This window comes from Microchirus variegatus (genome assembly GCF_963457635.1).
Source record: "Microchirus variegatus genome assembly, chromosome: 11".
Taxonomy (NCBI): Eukaryota; Metazoa; Chordata; class Actinopteri; order Pleuronectiformes; family Soleidae; genus Microchirus; species Microchirus variegatus.
In genome coordinates, this window is record NC_139812.1 from 28,919,230 (window position 1) to 28,937,161 (window position 17,932).

The 17,932-nt window shown below is 38.2% G+C and overlaps 1 protein-coding gene across 12 annotated transcripts in view; it reads left to right on the plus strand.

The window, feature by feature from the left end:
• col13a1 (collagen, type XIII, alpha 1) overlaps nucleotides 1-17,932 on the plus strand; it is a 66,133-nt gene that overhangs the window by 40,553 nt on the left and 7,648 nt on the right. For 6 of the 12 annotated variants that reach the window (XM_083897305.1, XM_083897306.1, XM_083897298.1 and 3 more), the window contains exons 19-38: nucleotides 2,627-2,662; nucleotides 3,615-3,668; nucleotides 4,596-4,682; nucleotides 4,800-4,826; nucleotides 4,910-4,945; nucleotides 5,032-5,085; nucleotides 5,181-5,204; nucleotides 5,286-5,339; nucleotides 5,499-5,543; nucleotides 6,621-6,746; nucleotides 7,003-7,074; nucleotides 7,240-7,281; nucleotides 7,857-7,907; nucleotides 8,378-8,404; nucleotides 8,536-8,622; nucleotides 10,407-10,442; nucleotides 12,051-12,104; nucleotides 12,189-12,242; nucleotides 12,771-12,806; nucleotides 16,742-16,828. In XM_083897305.1, coding sequence (XP_083753431.1) covers nucleotides 2,627-2,662; nucleotides 3,615-3,668; nucleotides 4,596-4,682; nucleotides 4,800-4,826; nucleotides 4,910-4,945; nucleotides 5,032-5,085; nucleotides 5,181-5,204; nucleotides 5,286-5,339; nucleotides 5,499-5,543; nucleotides 6,621-6,746; nucleotides 7,003-7,074; nucleotides 7,240-7,281; nucleotides 7,857-7,907; nucleotides 8,378-8,404; nucleotides 8,536-8,622; nucleotides 10,407-10,442; nucleotides 12,051-12,104; nucleotides 12,189-12,242; nucleotides 12,771-12,806; nucleotides 16,742-16,828 — 1,089 coding nt within the window. The remainder of the gene's footprint in view (nucleotides 1-2,626; nucleotides 2,663-3,614; nucleotides 3,669-4,595; nucleotides 4,683-4,799; nucleotides 4,827-4,909; nucleotides 4,946-5,031; nucleotides 5,086-5,180; nucleotides 5,205-5,285; nucleotides 5,340-5,498; nucleotides 5,544-6,620; nucleotides 6,747-7,002; nucleotides 7,075-7,239; nucleotides 7,282-7,856; nucleotides 7,908-8,377; nucleotides 8,405-8,535; nucleotides 8,623-10,406; nucleotides 10,443-12,050; nucleotides 12,105-12,188; nucleotides 12,243-12,770; nucleotides 12,807-16,741; nucleotides 16,829-17,932) is intronic. The other 6 variants (XM_083897304.1, XM_083897309.1, XM_083897308.1 and 3 more) reach the window with 5 other exon arrangements.

Genomic DNA, 17,932 nt, shown 5'->3' on the forward strand with positions numbered 1-17,932 from the left:
AATGACATCATGACCATGAACCAAACCCAACAGGAAGTTCCGCCATCTTGGATTGAATGCTCTCTTTTTTCGCGGTATTTGAACAAACTTATCCTGGAGTTTTAGTTTCATTACTTAACGTTATATGAACTGAAATAAATAACTTTATTCATTTATTCACTCGTACGAGGACAACGAGAGACGAGGCCAACGGTTTTTTATCGTCCGACAGACGAAGATAACGACAAAAATACAGACGCTCGACACATTTAAAAGCGTCTGGGGTATAAATCTGGGGCTTGAACCCTCCGTGTTGTTGCTCCTGCTCCTCTGTAGTGGACATACATGGGCCTCAGAGCGGAGATTAGCATATCGATAAATCTGGACATGACGTGCCAGTGAGACACATCCACCAGGACGAGCGTCCGCCGCGTGTCTGAGAGGACGTTTAAAAATGGAATCACACGGTGGATGAAGTGCAAACATCTGAGGCCACCGGGGGGACGGTTGGGGGGGGGGACATCAAAGTCAGGCCCTGTTTCCTGTTTGGGGGGCAGTTGTTGGTCGGTCGGTCGTCGCCTCACCTCTCTGTGGGCGTGGCCACAGATCATGGCCGTCATTTCTATCTTTGATGTCTGGGAGGGAAACTGTCAAACTTCTGTGAATCACACACCATTAGAGCTGTGAGAGCAGGGCTGTTCCAAGGGAATTTAGGGGCCACAGGGACCGGGGGGGGGGGGGGTCAAAATCCCCACAAATCCCCCAAATAATTAAAAAGATAAGATGAGATAATCCTTCATTAGTCACACAATGGAAAAACATTTACAGTGCCGCAAGGTTAAAAATAATAATAATAATATACATTTTGACATCTATGGATGTAAAATATAGAAAGATGTGGACTATTAATATTATAAAACAAAAGAATATATACATTAAATAACTAGAATATAAATATATATATATATATAGAGAGAGAGAGATATATAGTTTGGCCTTAATATTGACATTAGTCATAATAATAGATATTTACTTGTATATTTTCTAAAATTTTATTTAAAAAAAAAAAAAAAATAACAACTTTAGTGAACATTTTGTAAGAAAATGATCACAGATATTTAGATTCAAGATATTATTGATCTGTATATTGGTATTTCATATTATTCAGTTTCCTCTTAACACACAGATATAAATATTTCAAGTATTTATGTACTATATATGTGTTTTTTTATGTGAATCACTGTAATTTAAGTATAAAGTACTTTAAATTCTGGTTGAATTCAATATTTAAGATAAGATGAGAGAACTTTGAAGTGTAATGGATGACTTCAGACTGTGGGGGGCAGTGTAACACCTCTCAGTGTACAGTCAGACGTTATTATTATTATAATTAGAAGAAGACAACATTTAAAAAAAAAAAAAAAAAATTCCTACTTACAATTTTATTAATACAAACAACAACAAGTCCCACTTTCTCCTGCTCTTTAGGCCTCTATAACAGTGTGGTCCTGCCATCTAGTGGCACAGTTTGTGTACTACACCCACTGACTGAGAAAAGTCTGGAAAATGTGGTTGATTTTACTTCAAAAGAGTATTTATTTAACTTTAAAACCACGGAAAGTTATATTTTAAAGGTGTGACACTGACGTGAGTTTACACCTTCTTAATGGGGACAATCATGGAATGTGGGACATTTCTTTGTTTTTTCTATCTCTATTTTTTTACATCTTAGTTGACCTTGTTCGTCTTTATTATCGTTGTTAATCCGGTTATTATCGCTTTAAAACCATGGAAAAGTTATTCTTTAAAGGTGTGACTTCACACCTCTTTAATGGGGACCTTCAGACACACGGGGACACAAACTCATTCCACTTTGTTTTCTTTGTCTATTTTTAACGACCGCGTTTCAGACGCCTCATTGTTCTGGAGTTTGACGTTTATCAGTCGCAGCTTTTCTTTATCATCATCATTATCATTATTATTATTATTATTATTATTATTTTTACCCAGACTCTCAGACCTCGGTGTGGATCAGGACGTCCTCTCATCACAGACTCGACAGGTTGATCCTCGGCTAGATTTACAGTAAATGAAGATTTACAAGGTTAAGAATAGAATAAAGGGGCCCACACGGCGGGGCAGTGGACGGCTCTGTCGCCTCACAGCAACAAAAGAATGTTGTGTGGGTTCAGAGCGAAGTTGTGATAGTTTTTCATTAGTTTTGACTGTTTTTAATTAGTTTTTAGAGCGGGTTTATTGGTTTTTATTAGTTTTAGAGAAAAAATAAACACACTTCATATTATATTGCGACACATTTTAGGACGTTCCAGTCACTTTGTGTCTTTGTTTACCTCTCGTCCGATCACATCATCTCTCTACGGTTATTTTGCACCTTCTGACGGTTGTTTCGTATCAGTTTGTGCGTCTTTTGCGTCTCTTTGTCGTCGTTCGTTTGGCTTCACAAACACAAATGAGTGTAGAACGTGGTCCTGGGTCAGATCTGCACCAAAGGGTTTGTGTAACCGCATGAACGTTTGTTGTTTGTTGTCTAAATAAATGCATCTGTGTGTGATGGATGTTAAACTTTAAATTCAATACAAAAAATAGCTTTAAATCAACATTTGTTTACTTGTCGACTCCATTGTAGGGTGAACCAGGTTTCTCTGGAACTCCTGGGTTCAAGGTAAAGATATGACTGAGCTGTGTGTGCGTGCGTGCGTGCGTGCGTGCGTGCGTGTGTTCTTGTACTTGCAGCATACTGAGGACCAGTGAGGGTTTTTAACCAAAAAGTGAGGTCATTTTTACGGAGTGAGGACAAAGGACACTTTGTTTTCATTGAAATCACTTCCCTAGGTTGCTAAAACATGCTATACTCAATTTGTCAAATTTTTCACATTTTGGATGACATAGTATAGTATGACGTTTTTGTCAAATTTTGGACCAAAAATGTTGGGTCCATTTTTTTTTTCAAATTTTGGACGACATTGTATAGTCTGACGTTTTGTCAAATTTTGGACCCAAATTTTTTTTGTCAAATTTTGGACAAAAAATGTTTGTGTCAAATTTTGGACCAATTTTTTTTTGTCAAATTTTGGACCAATTTTTTTTGTCAATTTTTGGACCAATTTTTTTTTTGTCAAATTTTGGACCAACATTTTTTTTGTCAAATTTTGGACCAAATATTTTTTTTGTCAAATTTTGGACCAAATATTTTTTTTGTCAAATTTTGGACCAAATATTTTTTTTTGTCAAATTTTGGACCAAATTTTTTTTTGTCAAATTTTGGACCAAATATTTTTTTTTGTCAAATTTTGGACCAAATTTTTTTTTGTCAAATTTTGGACCAAATTCTTTTTGTCAAATTTGGGACCAAAATCTTTTGGTCAATTTTTTTTTTAAATTTTGGTTGACATGTTTTAAAATTTTGGACCAAAAAATAATAATAATTAAAAAAAAAAATGTTTTCCAGCCCTTTTTGCTCTGGGGCTCCACCTGCAGACATGTTATGGTACTGCAACCAGTAGTTCTTTATAGATGTCATTCATGAAGTACATGTGTGTGTGTGTGTGTGTGTGTGTGTGTGTGTTATTATTACCTCAGTGGGTCATCATACATGTCTTTCCTCTGCTGTGAAGGGTCAGGCAGGAATCCCTGGTACTCCCGGCATCCCTGGCAAGAGGGGCTACAGGGTAAAATGAAAACCCGGAATGGAATGTGCTGTGGAATGGACTGTCTGGTTGTGTTTCTCGTTGTTATTCCACGTCCGTGCTAACTTGGACCGCTGTCGTTACATCACATCGATGTTTTTGTGTCCGTGTTATCGTCAGAGCTCTGACGATGATGTGTTTTGGTTTAACCTTTTTTTCTGTGCTTTACTTATTGTCCTGATGTGTTTTTATAGATAACACAGCACCTGTTAAAGGGATAGTTTAAGATTTTTAAGGTGAGGTTGTCGCAGGTGATAAACGTGACTGTGCTGTGTGAACTCCTTGTGCGAGGTACTGACGGACGGACATGAATTATATCTTAAACAGCATTTTACAACATTTTTAAGCCGCTTTATTCTCCTGCACCAAAGTCCATTAAGAAAATCAACGTTTTTAGCCCCTGAGGACACAGCACCTGCTGGTCTACTGTTGCCTCGTGTGGTCACTTTGTGTCATTGATGTGAAGCTGAACGAAGGATTTTGAACAGAAAAGTGATAAAATAACGCATTTTATTTTACTGATGGAGGCAGCAGTGGATCAACAGCTCTTGTGTGCTGTGATGTAAAAATGTTAATTTTCTCCATGGGCTTTGGTGTGGGAGAGTGAGTGGTTAGTTAAAAATTATGTCAAATATCACTTTTTCCTCGGTGTCCTCGATGGCAGCCATGTGAGGCTGGTTCTTAGCAGCAGGGGGCGCTCACTGCACAGTCTCATACAACCTCACGTCTTAAAGTCTCAAATTATCACTTTAACGACTTTTATCATCATCATCATCATCATCATCGTCGTCATATTTTCTAACAACATCTGGATTTGCATTCATTTGTTTTTGGGTAAACGTGGAATGGATCAGATGGAATGGAATTAGCTACGTTAATACTAACAAATATAAATGATTTTTGTGGCAGGGCGAGAAGGGCGAGCCGAGCTCTGCGGCACAAGGTATCAAAGGAGAACCCGGTTCACCAGGACTCACCGGACTCACCGGACTCAAGGTAAGGACTCGGTCCACGAACTGGACCGGAGAGAAACCTGCGAAAAATTAAAGTATTTACAAAAATGAGAGAACTTGAATTTTTAATGGTGGTCACTTTATGACGTCGTTCTTACAGGGAGAAAAAGGAGACCATGGAGTTAAGGTCAGTTACTTTTATAATATTTACATAAATTACGAAACTATTTTACGAAGAATCTTAATTGTTATACCTTTGTTCACCTCTAGGGGGAGGGAGGTCCTGAAGGCCCAGCTGGACCGAGAGTAAGTCGCAGATTTCACTCGCGACTAAATATTTAAATGTAAACGTACACAAACAAATGTTTTTCATCGCATTTTTCTTCGTACAGGGTCCACCAGGTCCGACCGGAGAGCCGGGAAAAGCCGAGATCCAGAATGAAAACGTATGTCGGAATTATTACATTTCACTTTATATATATTTATATATATATTTATGTAATAAAGATATGCAATAAAAAAACTTTTTATTTCTCCACAGGATATTCGTAACATACCCTTAATGGTAAGTTTTTACCGTAACGTGCTAACACTGAAAATACTTAAATAATAATAATAATAATAACCTGATGTCTTCTATTGAAAGGGTCCTCCTGGATTACCTGGACCTCCAGGGATCCCCGGTTCTCATGGTATCAAGGTACACGACCTTTGAGAATAGCGACGTTTCACGTTAGTTAAAGACATCGTATGAACACGTTAAAATTAGTCGTAAAAAGTTTGTTTTAAACTTAAAATGTCCTTAAAAAACACTGGAAACCACAAATGATTAACATCTACTGCTTTGGTCTTTCCTCAGGGTGAAGTCGGTCTACCAGGTCCACCAGGACTGGACGGCGAGAAGGTGATTCTTTCTTCTCAGTATCGTTAGCTATGTGGAGGCTAAACATGTTACGTGAATGTCAGTCGATGATGATAAATCTGCTGAAGTCCAGATTTATCTCCAGAGAAATCGTCCAAACAGGACTGAGAAGACGAAGTTTAGGAGAATCCAGGGTTTTTGGATTTTGGAACTGATCTCAAAATAACCATCATTGTCGTCTTCTTGATCTTGTGTTTGTAGTTTGTGATACAGCGCCACACACAGGCCTGTCATATAAACTACAGCTTTAAGAAGAGTTTGAAGAGAGCTCTTGAAATGATTCTCCAAACAATCTTTGAAGACCTGGATCTGGATGTTTCTCCAGCGTGTCTTTCAAATGAGGTCGAAGGTACAGTTGAAGGTACAGTTGAAGGACTATGTGGACTTGAGGTTTTTCTTGAAGACCTTTCACCTCTGATCCAGGAGGAACCATGTCTGGGTCTCACAGGAGGATCCAGAGCATCTTCTGTTGTGGTCCCACATGAGTTCTCTTGGACATTATCCACAAATCTCACCAGGGAACCGGCAGAGGTTCTGAACGTTCTTCAGAATGTTCTAGTGAGTTCATGTTTGGACACAGAAGGAAAGGTGTTTTCTACCTTCTCACCTGGGTCGTCCATAACTTCTTATCTTATCAAGACAATGTCCAGCAAACCGGGATTCTCCAGACGTGGTCCAGATTTGGAAAGCAGATTCCAGACAATCTTTGAAGAACTGGGTCTAGATGTTCTCCAGAGTTTTCTTTCAAATGCGGTTGAATGTACAGTTGAAGACCTTCCACCTCTTGTCCAATAGACTTCTTCACTTCCACCAGCTCAATACAGCAGAAGAATCTCTGGAGAATCCAGGTGATGTTCAGAGTCTGGGTCTCACAGGAGGATCCAGAGCATCTTCTGTTGTGATCCAACATCCGAGTTCTCTTGGGCGTTATCCACACATCTTACCAGGGAACCAGCAGAGGTTCTGGAGAACGTTAAAAACCACTTGACATTGGATTTTCACACTCTTCACTGTTTTTCAGCTTATTGGAGGTTCAAATTTGACCTTGTGTGTTTTCAGGGACCCAGAGGGAAACCCGGAGAGTCCGGTCCTGGAGGCCCAGCTGGTCCTTTAGGTCCCAGAGGGGAGGACGGTGCCATGGGCTTCCCAGGACCCAAAGGAGACTTGGGTCCACCTGGATCTCCTGTGAGTGACTCTGTGAAGACACAGTTTGATGTTTAATTCTCTGTGGATCTTGTAGCGTGGGCAGCATTGCATCCCCAACGACAACATGAACATGTACAGACCATAACTCTGCTCATAGATTACATTTATTTCTCATGAATCCTCGTTTGTCTTTTAAACTTTTGATTTATAACTAATAAAAAATCACCTCATCGTCCCTGAATTGAAATGTTCGGCCTGTTGTCGTGACGTCTATCTCCCCTTCCTTGTTCTGTAGGGTCTAGATGGCCCTACGGGTGAAAAGGGGGCCACAGGGGCCCCGGGCCCTATTGGATTACCTGGCTCGATGGTATGCAATGGTGCCCCCTTCAGGCTGCATCTCTGTGGATGCAGTGTGTGTGGAGGGAGAGTAGAATACGTCTTTGTATTCAGTCACGCTTCTGTGTGGAAAACTGGTATCGGTCGTTTCGGTCGGACGTTTGTGAACTTTTGTGTTTTGTCTTTGTCGTCACAGGGTTTGAAAGGTGAACCTGGAGAGACGACCAGGTCAGAAATGGTAAGAAACCAGATTATCAACCAGATTAAGTCTAAAGTATCTTAAGAACATGTTTGTTGTTTTATCTTCACTGTTAACGAGCTTGAAACTGAAGTTTGTAAACCACTCACTCTCCCACACCAAAGCCCATAGAGAAAATCAGTGATTGTAGCTCACAGGGACACAGGAGCTGCTGGTCTACTGCTGCCTCGTGTGGTCACTTTGTGTCACTGAGGTAAATTTGATCAAAGTTTTTCAAAAGCCGAATTCATAAAATCAGTCATTGTAAGTTAGTGATGGAGGCAGCAGTGACACAGAGTGACCACACGAGGCAGCAGTGGATCAACAACTCCTGTGAACTCCTGTGTCTCTGTGATGTTAAAATCACTGGTTTTCTCTATGGACTTTGGTGTGGGAGAGTGAGTGGTTTATAAACCAGTTTCCTGTTGGAAAAGTCTGTCAAACTTTGAGGAAAAAGGTGACAAATATATTCTTAAACTGTTAAAGATGTTCTTCTCTATCATTTGTGTTGATATTGTGTCGATACTTCCTTCAAATACACTTTAAAAACAACCTCAACTGTGTTGTGTCTCCAGGTCTATGGTCCATCAGGACCACCAGGACCTCCAGGACCAGTCGGACCAGCAGTGAGTCATAAGTGGCTTTATCCATATATGCATATATTTATATAGAAATTATACACTATTTTTAATAAAAATAAAAAAACTTTAATTTTTAAAAATGTCACTAACCATAAAAACAAAAAAAAGTACTTGCATGTTTTGTTTGATTTAGCTCAACATCACACACAAAAAAAACACTTTTCAGAGCTTGAAATTGTAAAAACATTTTCATTTTAAAACATTATTCTGACATTGTAAGCTTGAGGAAATGTACTAAAACAGTGTCTACAAACCATAAAAAACATAAGTCGCACAGATCAGTTAAATATGCACGAAAATTAACTTTAAGATGGAAAAAAAAACAGTGACATAAATGGCAATAATTGACACGTTCATGAATAATAATCAAAAATTCTACCTGTGATTTTTGTCATAATGAACATGATGTTATTTGTTGGATAAAAGTTTAAGAATCACTGTTTCTGTGTCGTCAGGGATCTCAAGGATTTTCAGGGCCTAAGGTGAGACTTTTTTTAATCACTTTAAAATATTAAGATTCACCATCTCCATGTCTTACTTATGCTAACGTGTGTGTGTGTGTGTGTGTGTGTGTGTGTGTGTGTGTGTGTGTGTGTGTGTGTGTGTGTGTCAGGGAGAGCCAGGCATCGGCATCAAAGGAGAAAAGGGAGCCTCAGGTCTGAAGGGCGACAAAGGAGACAGAGGCCATCTTGGACTGCCTGTAAGTCATTTTAATGAAGTTTAATGAAGTTTTTCAACTGATCCTTGTTCAGGGTGATGTCGACTATTATGATGGTAAATTTCAAGTCATTCCGAGATACTTTTAGTCTTTTTTGAAGAAAGTCAGCTCACTGTCAAAGTGCATCAGGACAAATGGATCATTTCATGAATTAAAAAAATTCATAAAAATTATTCCTTATGAGGTTTGCAAATATTTTCAACTGATCCTTGTTCAGGGCGATGCAGACTATAAGGAAAGTGAATTTCAAGTAATTCCGAGATACTTTTTTTTTTCAAGAAGAAACTCAGCTCACTGTCAAAGTGCATCAGGACAAATGGATCATTTCATGAATTTAAAAAATTCATAAAAATTATTCCTTATGAGGTTTGCAAATATTTTCAACTGATCCTTGTTCAGGGCGATGCAGACTATAAGGAAAGTGAATTTCAAGTAATTCCGAGATACTTTTTTTTTTCAAGAAGAAACTCAGCTCACTGTCAAAGTGCATCAGGACAAATGGATCATTTCATGAATTTAAAAAATTCATAAAAATTATTCCTTAAGAGATTTGCAAATATTTTCAACAGATCCTTGTTCAGGGCGATGCCGACTATTATGATGGTGAATTTCAAGTCATTCTGAGATACTTTTTGTTTTCAAGAAGAAAGTCAGTTCACTGTCAAAGTGCATCAGGGCAAATGGATCATTTCTGGAATTTCAAAAATTAATTAAAATTATTCCTTAAGAGGATTCAAAATATTTTCAACATATCCTTGTTCAGGGTGATGTCGACTATTATGATGGTAAATAATTTTTCTTGCTAACTTCATATTTTATTAATAATTATTGCACAAACTGCAGCTTTCATGTTGTTTCAGGATGATGTAATAATTCTTCCAGCTCAGACCGACTCCTCTACTTTTTTAAATATTATATAATGTTGTTGTTGTTTTGTTTTTTTGTATCGTTGTTGTTTTTTTTGTCCTTTCGTCACAAGGTTTTTGTTTGTTTGCTTCATATTTGCAGTCACTTTAACTTTAACAGGCTACTGACGACTTCTGCTGCTTCAACTGTAGATTAATACACAGATGGAAAAAAAAAGTCCCTGATAAATGAACGATTGACTCATGAATAACATGATGATACAGACGGGAGAATGAAGCAGAGAAGAGACAAAGACTTTGTTGAATTAGGTCTCAGATGTCAGAGTTAAAGTCAAAAAACACTCACTCTCCCACACCAAAGTCCATAGAGTAAACCAGTGATTTTAACATCACAGCACACAGGAGTTCACAGGAGTTGTTGATCCACTGCTGCCTCCATCACTATGTTACGTCTTATTTTGTTAATTCGGCTTTTGGAAAACTTAATTTAGATTTATTTAAGTGACACAAAGTGACCACACGAGGCAGCAGCAGACCAGCAGCTCCTGTGTCCCCGTGAGCTAAAATCAGTGATTTTCTCTATGGGCTTTGGTGCGGGAGAGTGAGTGGTTTATGTTGTAAAACTGCCTAACAGTGAAGATAAAGACAATGTCTTGACAATGTCATGACCCGCTGTGACCAGCAGAGGGAGTCACTCACACGTTCTGTCGTTCACTTTCACCTGCACCACCTTCCATCACCACCGTCATCATCTGAATGTGTTTTTTTTTTTTAAATCACCTGAGTCACGGCTTCACTCACTCACAAACTCCTCCCCCTTCCTCCACCCCCCCACCTCCAAACTCCTCCCCCTCCCTCACCTCCATCATCTCTGCTCTAACTGTGTACAACGCTATACAGGGGGCTCATGGGTTAGACGGCAGACCGGGTCCAGTGGTGAGTGGCTCAAATCCTGTCCCCTCCTCCTCCTCCTCTTCCTCCTCTTCCTCCTCTTCCTCCTCCTCCTCCTCTTCCTCCTCCTCCTCCTCCCTCCCTTGCTACAGCTGTCTGCCATGTCTGCTTGCTTTCCTGCTTCTTCTGCTCGTCCTGTCTCCGTCTCTTTCTGTTTCCTGAAGCAACTCCATCAGGACGCGGCGTCAGAGGTCAGAGGTCAGAGGTCTGATGACGACGGAAAAGAGACGGGAAATGGCTCTTTATTAAAGTCTAAATCCTTAAAACGAGACACCAGGATTAAAAATGGGGGAAAATATCTTGAATATAAACTTAGAACGAACACGACCTGTGAATGAAAAACAATCGTACGTCATGTGACCTGTTTACAATGAAGAGTTCACTGTCACTTTAAATCCATCGCAGATCCAGCTCCTCCTTCTGCTCACACATCGCGATTAAAGCACGTAAAATAAACACAGATATTTAAGGTGATTCAAGATCATGTGGTTAACATGTAGTTTACATGTGGTTTACATGTGATTTACATGTGATTTATGTGTTGTTTACATGTTTACTTGTGGTTTACATATTGTTTACGTATCGTAACGTGTGGTTTACGTGTCGTTTACTTGTGGTTTACATTTCGTTTACATGTGGTTTACATGTAGTTTACATGTTGTTTACATGTGATTTACATGTGATTTATGTGTTGTTTACATGTTTACTTGTGGTTTACATGTCGTTTGCTTGTGGTTTACATATCGTTTACGTATCGTTACGTGTGGTTTACTTGTTGTTTACATGTTGTTTACTTGTGGTTTACATGTTGTTTACTTGTGGTTTACGTGTTGTTTACGTGTGGTTTACATGTCGTAAACCTGTGGTTTACATGTGGTTTATGTATCGTTTACATGTGGGTTTGCAGTAAAGGGGAAACTTACACTTCCCTTAACTTTGTCGAGTAGAATAAATGTGAAGGCCACTGTAGATGCAATCTGCATTCTCACCACTAGATGTCACTGTTTCTTACACATTTAAGCGCTCAAACGCTGACGCTTCTCAGTTCATGAAAGAGATTTTACCGAAACGCTGTCATTTTCCTTTTATACGTAAACTAAACGACATAAAATCACGATGATATCAGTGTACGATGTTTTTAAACGATGACGTGTTGCCTACAGTGAGTTATGACAGTGACTCGTCTGTGAAGTGTGGTTGTGCGTACGTTTTTGATCGTCCGTCCTCTGACCTCTGACCTCCTGCTGTGATGTTGCAGTGAATGGTGGCGCAGCATGCGGAGAGTCCTGCTGCTGCATGTTGATGTTTGCGTCCTTGTGTCCTTGTGTCCTCGTGTCCTCGTGTCCTCGTGTCCTCGTGTCCTCGTGTCCTCTGAACAGCTGCATCAGTGTCTTTCATGCCTGAGACTCAGCGTCGTCCTCTGATCTGAAATGACCTTCGACTCCTTTCGTCCACAGTTTGATCAGTAACTCAACAAACTCTAAATCTCAAACTCAGTCAAACGATCAGCATCTTTGTTGATTTACTGATTTGACGGCGATTATTTTCCACCTGCTGCGTTTTCCTTTAATCGTCCACGTCTCTGTTTTAAAGGGTCTCATTGGACCAGCAGGTGTTTCAGGACCAGCAGGACCAAAGGGAGAGAGGGTGAGTGTTTGTCTCTGTTTGTGAAGAAAACAACGATAACGCAGATGTTTTTAGAAGAATAAACGTCTTCTTTTCTCTGTTCAGGGTGAAAAAGGAGACGCAGGATTACCAGGACCAACTGGGCCTCAAGGCATCCCTGTACGTTATAAACCCTTTTTATTATTATATTATAACACCTTTTTATGTCTGTAGCGTTCATTATAAGGTCTTAAAAACAAGCACAGGCGAGGAAATGTGCAATTAAAATCAAATATATATAAATAATAATCACTCAGTCAAAATACACACAATAAAATTTAGTTAAAAATGTTCAGGGATGGTCAGAAATTTAAGTAAACATTGAAATTGAAGATCTTTGTGGTGGTTTACATGTCGTTTATGCATGGTTTAGGTGTAGTTTACGTTTGGTTTACATGTCGTTTACGCGTCGTTTACGTGTGGTTTACATATTGTTTAGATTCCGTTTATGTGTCGTTTACGTGTGGATTAAGGTGTAGTTTATATGTGGTTTACATGTTCGTTTACATGTGGTTTACGTTTCATTTACATGTCATTTACGTGTCATTTACGCGTGGTTTACATGTTGTTTACGTGCAGTTTACCTATCATTTACATGTGGTTTATGTGTCGTTTATGTGTCGTTTACACGTGGTTTCTTTGTTGCAGGGTTTAGTAGGACCACAAGGATTCAAAGGAAATCGGGTAAGATACTTTCATATTTTTGTTGTTTTTATTATTAAAATGTTATTTAATGTACAGATTAAGTAAATTAGTGGAAAATTCACGTTTGCACTCAGATTATGAGTCGTTGTTGCATATTATAATTATGATTTTTGCCTTTTTTACAATGTTACTCTTAATATATGACATTATTATGAAGATGGACATCAGTCTCATGTCAAATATGTAAATCCTTCATATTCCTTTGATGAACACACACACATTTCACAACTGATTTCAAACTTTTGATAGTAAACTCTACAAGGTCAATCTTTAGTGGCTAAAACTTCTCTTTTCTAACTTTAATGTTGTTATTTTGAATCGATAATCTTCTTCAGAAATGAGACTAATATCCATCTTCTTGCTCTTGGAAACACAACAGTATGAGCTGAAGCAGCTCTGCTGAATGTGATGTGAAACTGTGTTGTTGTTGTTGTCTGTAATACACACACACACACACACACACACACACACACACACACACGCCCTCTTCCTCCTAAATGAATGTTTCCTCTTTCCTTCCCATTAACCTGTGACTCTTAATCATTTCCACTCCCATCTTTTAAAGAATTGACATTTCATGAACTCTCAGCATCTTCAACTGGCCTCTGATATCAGAGCAAACTGCACAAACAGCATCAGAAAACAGAGAAACCAGTTGAAGTTGCTGAAGACGCAGCAGTGAGATGCTGTCGGTGTCTTTGTTTACCTCTGTCTTGTCTTCCTTTGTTTCCACAGGTCTTCCTTTTCCCTTTTCCTTCCCTCCACTTTGCTCTGTGGCCCGTGACTCTGTTTATGGCCGGGTTTTCTTGCCCTTTCTCCCTCTCACACACCTTGGCCTTGGTTAATCTGACTGCTCTTACTCCTCCTCCTCCTCTTTACTCCTCCTCCTCTTGACTCCTCCTCCTCCTCTTGACTCCTCCTCTTGACTCCTCCTCTTTACTCCTCCTGCTCCTCATTTAACTGTCCTCACTCCTTGCAAGCTCTAATGTTCGTCCCTTCAACCCTTCACTAATTAGTGAGCAGTGATTTCCTGTGACTGTCACAATGTTCCGTTGTCTTTAAACACAAAAACCATCAAAGCTCCAGGTTTTCTTTGATTTTTATAATTCGTTATGCAGACGATTGTCTCTTATTTATGTGAGTTTGCACATTTGAATTTTTTCATTCAAAAGCTATAAATAAAAGCTAAAGCTAATAGCTTGGCAGTACGTTTTGGATAACATATTTAATTATTGTTAATATGTAGTTTATAAGTACATTTTTATTGGTGTTCTTTTACGTAGACGATTATCACTTATTCACGTAAGTTTGCTAATATCTGCTCTCAGAAACTTAAGACCTGCCGAGTCACTACAACTGTATTTTTTTTTCATTCAAAAGCTAATGCTTAATTAGCTAACTGACCTGGCAAAGCTAGCTTTTCAATTACAGTTTTATATAAAATACAACCATGACAGCTAAAGACTAGTTAACTAGTTAACTATTAGCTAAATTCCTAAGTAGACTGCTAACAAACATAAATAGACACTTAACTTGTTAACTAGTTAGCTAAATTATAACTAGGCTGCTAAAAAAACACAAATCGACAGATAACTTGTAAATTGTTAGCTAAATAGACAGATGGCTAGTTAGCTAAATGAATAAGTAGGCTACTAACAAAGAAAAATAGACAAATAATTTAACTATTACCTAAATAAACCGATAGCTAGTTAACTATTAGCTAAATAGACGGATAACTAGTTAGCTAAATTAATAAGTAGGCTGCTAACAAAGATACACAGATAACTTGTTAGCCATAGTTTTCACTTTTGCACTCGCTAAAGCTAACTAACTTGACAGTTTTCTGGACCTTTTCCATTTTTTGTAGTTTACAAAACATTTTTTAATTTGAAATAATAAGATCTCGGGTCCAGTTTCTCACATTGTAAACACATGTCCCGTTTAAAGGCACCGTTTGCTGTAGAACAACCAGTTATCATCGATAATGTGTCGATATTTTACATTTCTGCAAACCACCAAAGCCGTAACAACCGTTTTTTAGTGTTTGGGGCCCTGAGCGGAGAATTGAGAGTATAAATTGAGAGTATTTTTGTGTTTTGTATTTGTCCACTTGTTGATCGTCTGCATAGAGGACAGATTCCTAACGAGGCCTAACTTGCTGCCAAAAGCTAATTTCAGAGTTTTAATGCACGAACAACAGCTTTAAATTTTACGTCACTAGATTAAAAGTCACATGTGTAAATGTGACTGTATCCATTTTTTTTGTAATGTGAGCTTCTGCTACTAGCAACACTCACAGCTGAGCTTTGCGTTTGAGACCAAAGACGTTCACAGTTCTTACCGTAGCCTTCGTCTCCTGTTCACATGGTTCTGCTTTGTGCTTTTAATTCTGTATGTAACGTGAGGGAGAGCGCCCCCTAGTGTTGAAGTGTGGTTGTATGTCGTTCTGAGCACTTGTTAACTGTTAGCTAAATGAACAGATAACTTGTGAGCAAAATTAATAAGCACACTGCTTACAAAGATAACTAGACACATCTAACCTAACACACCTAACTATTGGCTAAATAGACAGATAACTATATGGCTAAATTAATTAATAGGTGCCAACAACAATAACTAGACACATAGCTTAACTATGAGCTAAATAAACAGATAGCTATTTAACTTTTGGCTAAATAGACAGATAATTAGTTAAATTAGCTAAAATAATAAATAGGTGCTAGCAAAGACAACTAGGCACATAGCTTATTAACTATTATCTAAAAAAACAGATGGCTATTTAACTATTGGCTAAATAGACAGATAACTAGTTTGCTAAATTAATAAGTACACTGCTAACAAAGATAACGAGACACATAGCTTAACTATTAGCTAAATAAAACAGATAGCTAATTAACTATTGGCTAAATAGATAACTCGTTAGCTAAATAATTGTGCACTGCTAACAAAGATAACTAGATGATTTTAGCTCCTGAAATAACGAGTTGCAGATGGTGAATTAATGACGTTGTCATCTGCGTAGAGTGAACGCCCAGTGTTTTATTTACCAGTTACCTGAGTCTGCCTGTGTCCAGCAGGGGGCGCAAACAGGATGCATGCGCAAGAACGCCCTACAACCACACATGAACTTGTCCACACCTGTCCCTTTAAACAGCAGAGCGCTGTGTTTTGAGTTGTGCGGCTGACGCTAAGAAGCTAAGACGCTAAGATGCTAAGATGCTAACACAGTCATGGGAGAACACTGCGGTCAGAGTTCACTTCATCATTTTCCTCTTTTAATGTTGTCATTGTTTCATCTGAACCTTTGAGCCTCTGACTCTGGTGAGCAGGTCGTCACATGATTTCATCATCAGAATTCACAAATTTTAATTCTGTGTTATAAATAAATCCTTAATAAACACGAGGAACAGTTAAGATTCTGTGGAAACAACTGTTTTAACTTGTTACTGGTGATTAAAGCTTAACGTAACATCTTAAAACATTATATTATTAGAAGACAACATTTGTATTTGGTACTTGTTCTTAAAAAGACATTATTTTACTTGTACAAAATATTTTTTTTAGTGTAAACTTACAGATAAACTAAATATAATCATATAATACAGTATAATGATGTATTTAAAGCTGCTCACCGACTCCTCTGGCTTTAACCTCCTCTAACTGCCTTCACTCACCTTCCTTTCCCACTAAATTTACTTTCAAAACAAACTTTTTTTTATTTCTATAGAAAAAAGCAATAGTAGTTAATAATAATAATAATAATAATAATAATAATAAAAATAACGTATTTTTCCATACGTTTCTAAATGACATTGATGTGAAAGCAATAAAAAAAAAAAAACAAACGTGTGTGGCTTTAAATGAGGACTTTAAATGAGGACTAAAGTCTGTCTTTTTGAATCGGCTGTTTGCAGGGAGAGAGGGGCAAGAAAGGCAACAGGGGGGCCAAAGGGGATAAGGGAGACCAAGGAGCCCCTGGATTAGATGCCCCGTGTCCGTTGGTATGTTCCAGGTCTGATGTGAAGCCCGGAGTCAAAGGGAAGAACTTATTATAACACGACTTTTACTGGAGTCCAACCTGAGTTTTACACCGTTTCTTCCTTTTGGCTCCGGTTTTTACAGTTTTAACCAAAAACCCTGAGGAAACGTGTGGTTCAGATTATCCTGGATTAAAATGAAAATGCTGAATTATTGCAGCCTTAATTTCTGATGTTTTCATTCAAAACATCAAGAAGGATTTAAAAAATTTTTTTTGATTTCATTGGACCACACCTCTGCCCAGGAGCTTTTTATTCTTCTTCTTCCTGCAGGAATGAGACGGACAGGAAACAGGAAACAGGAAACAGGAAACAGGCGACTTCTTCTTCTTCTTCTGATCACGAGTGTTTGGTTTGAGATTATTTGATTTGTTTCTTCCTCCTGCAGCTCAGATTTTCTGCACACACACAAACACACAACAACAAAAACAAAGCAACGTTAAAGACGTTATTCATCAATAAATCAACAAATAACTTTATATATTAATAATAATAATTTTCACCTTTGCGTGACTCATTACCTTTGGTTTGTTTTAGCTCATTCTAAAATACAGCTACGATACGAGAAAGATTAGCTAGGCCACTATTAGCTAAATAGGTTGATGGCTAGTTAACTAAATTAATAACTAGGCTGCTAACAGATATAAATAGACAGCCAAATAAACAGATAGCTAGTTAATTATTAGCTAAATAAATAGATAGCTAGTTAACGTTTACCTAAATAAACAGATAGCTAGTTAACGTTTACCTAAATAAACAGATAGCTAGTTATCTACTACCTAAATAAACAGATAGCTAGTTAACTATTAGCTAAATAACAGATAGCTAGTTAACTATTAGCTAAATAAACTGATAGCTAGTTATATAACTAGCTATCTGTTTATTTAGGTGGTAGATTGTTCCTGTAAGAAAAACACGCGTCAGGTCTTTGTTGTTGTGTTAATAATAAATATTGAACAGTAAAAGAACTTTATTGATTTGTGATGATTCAACAAAAACTGATCCTGATCCTGAACCTGTTCACACTCGTCTCAGTGAGACCTGGTTCCGTCCTGGTCCCTGTCCGTC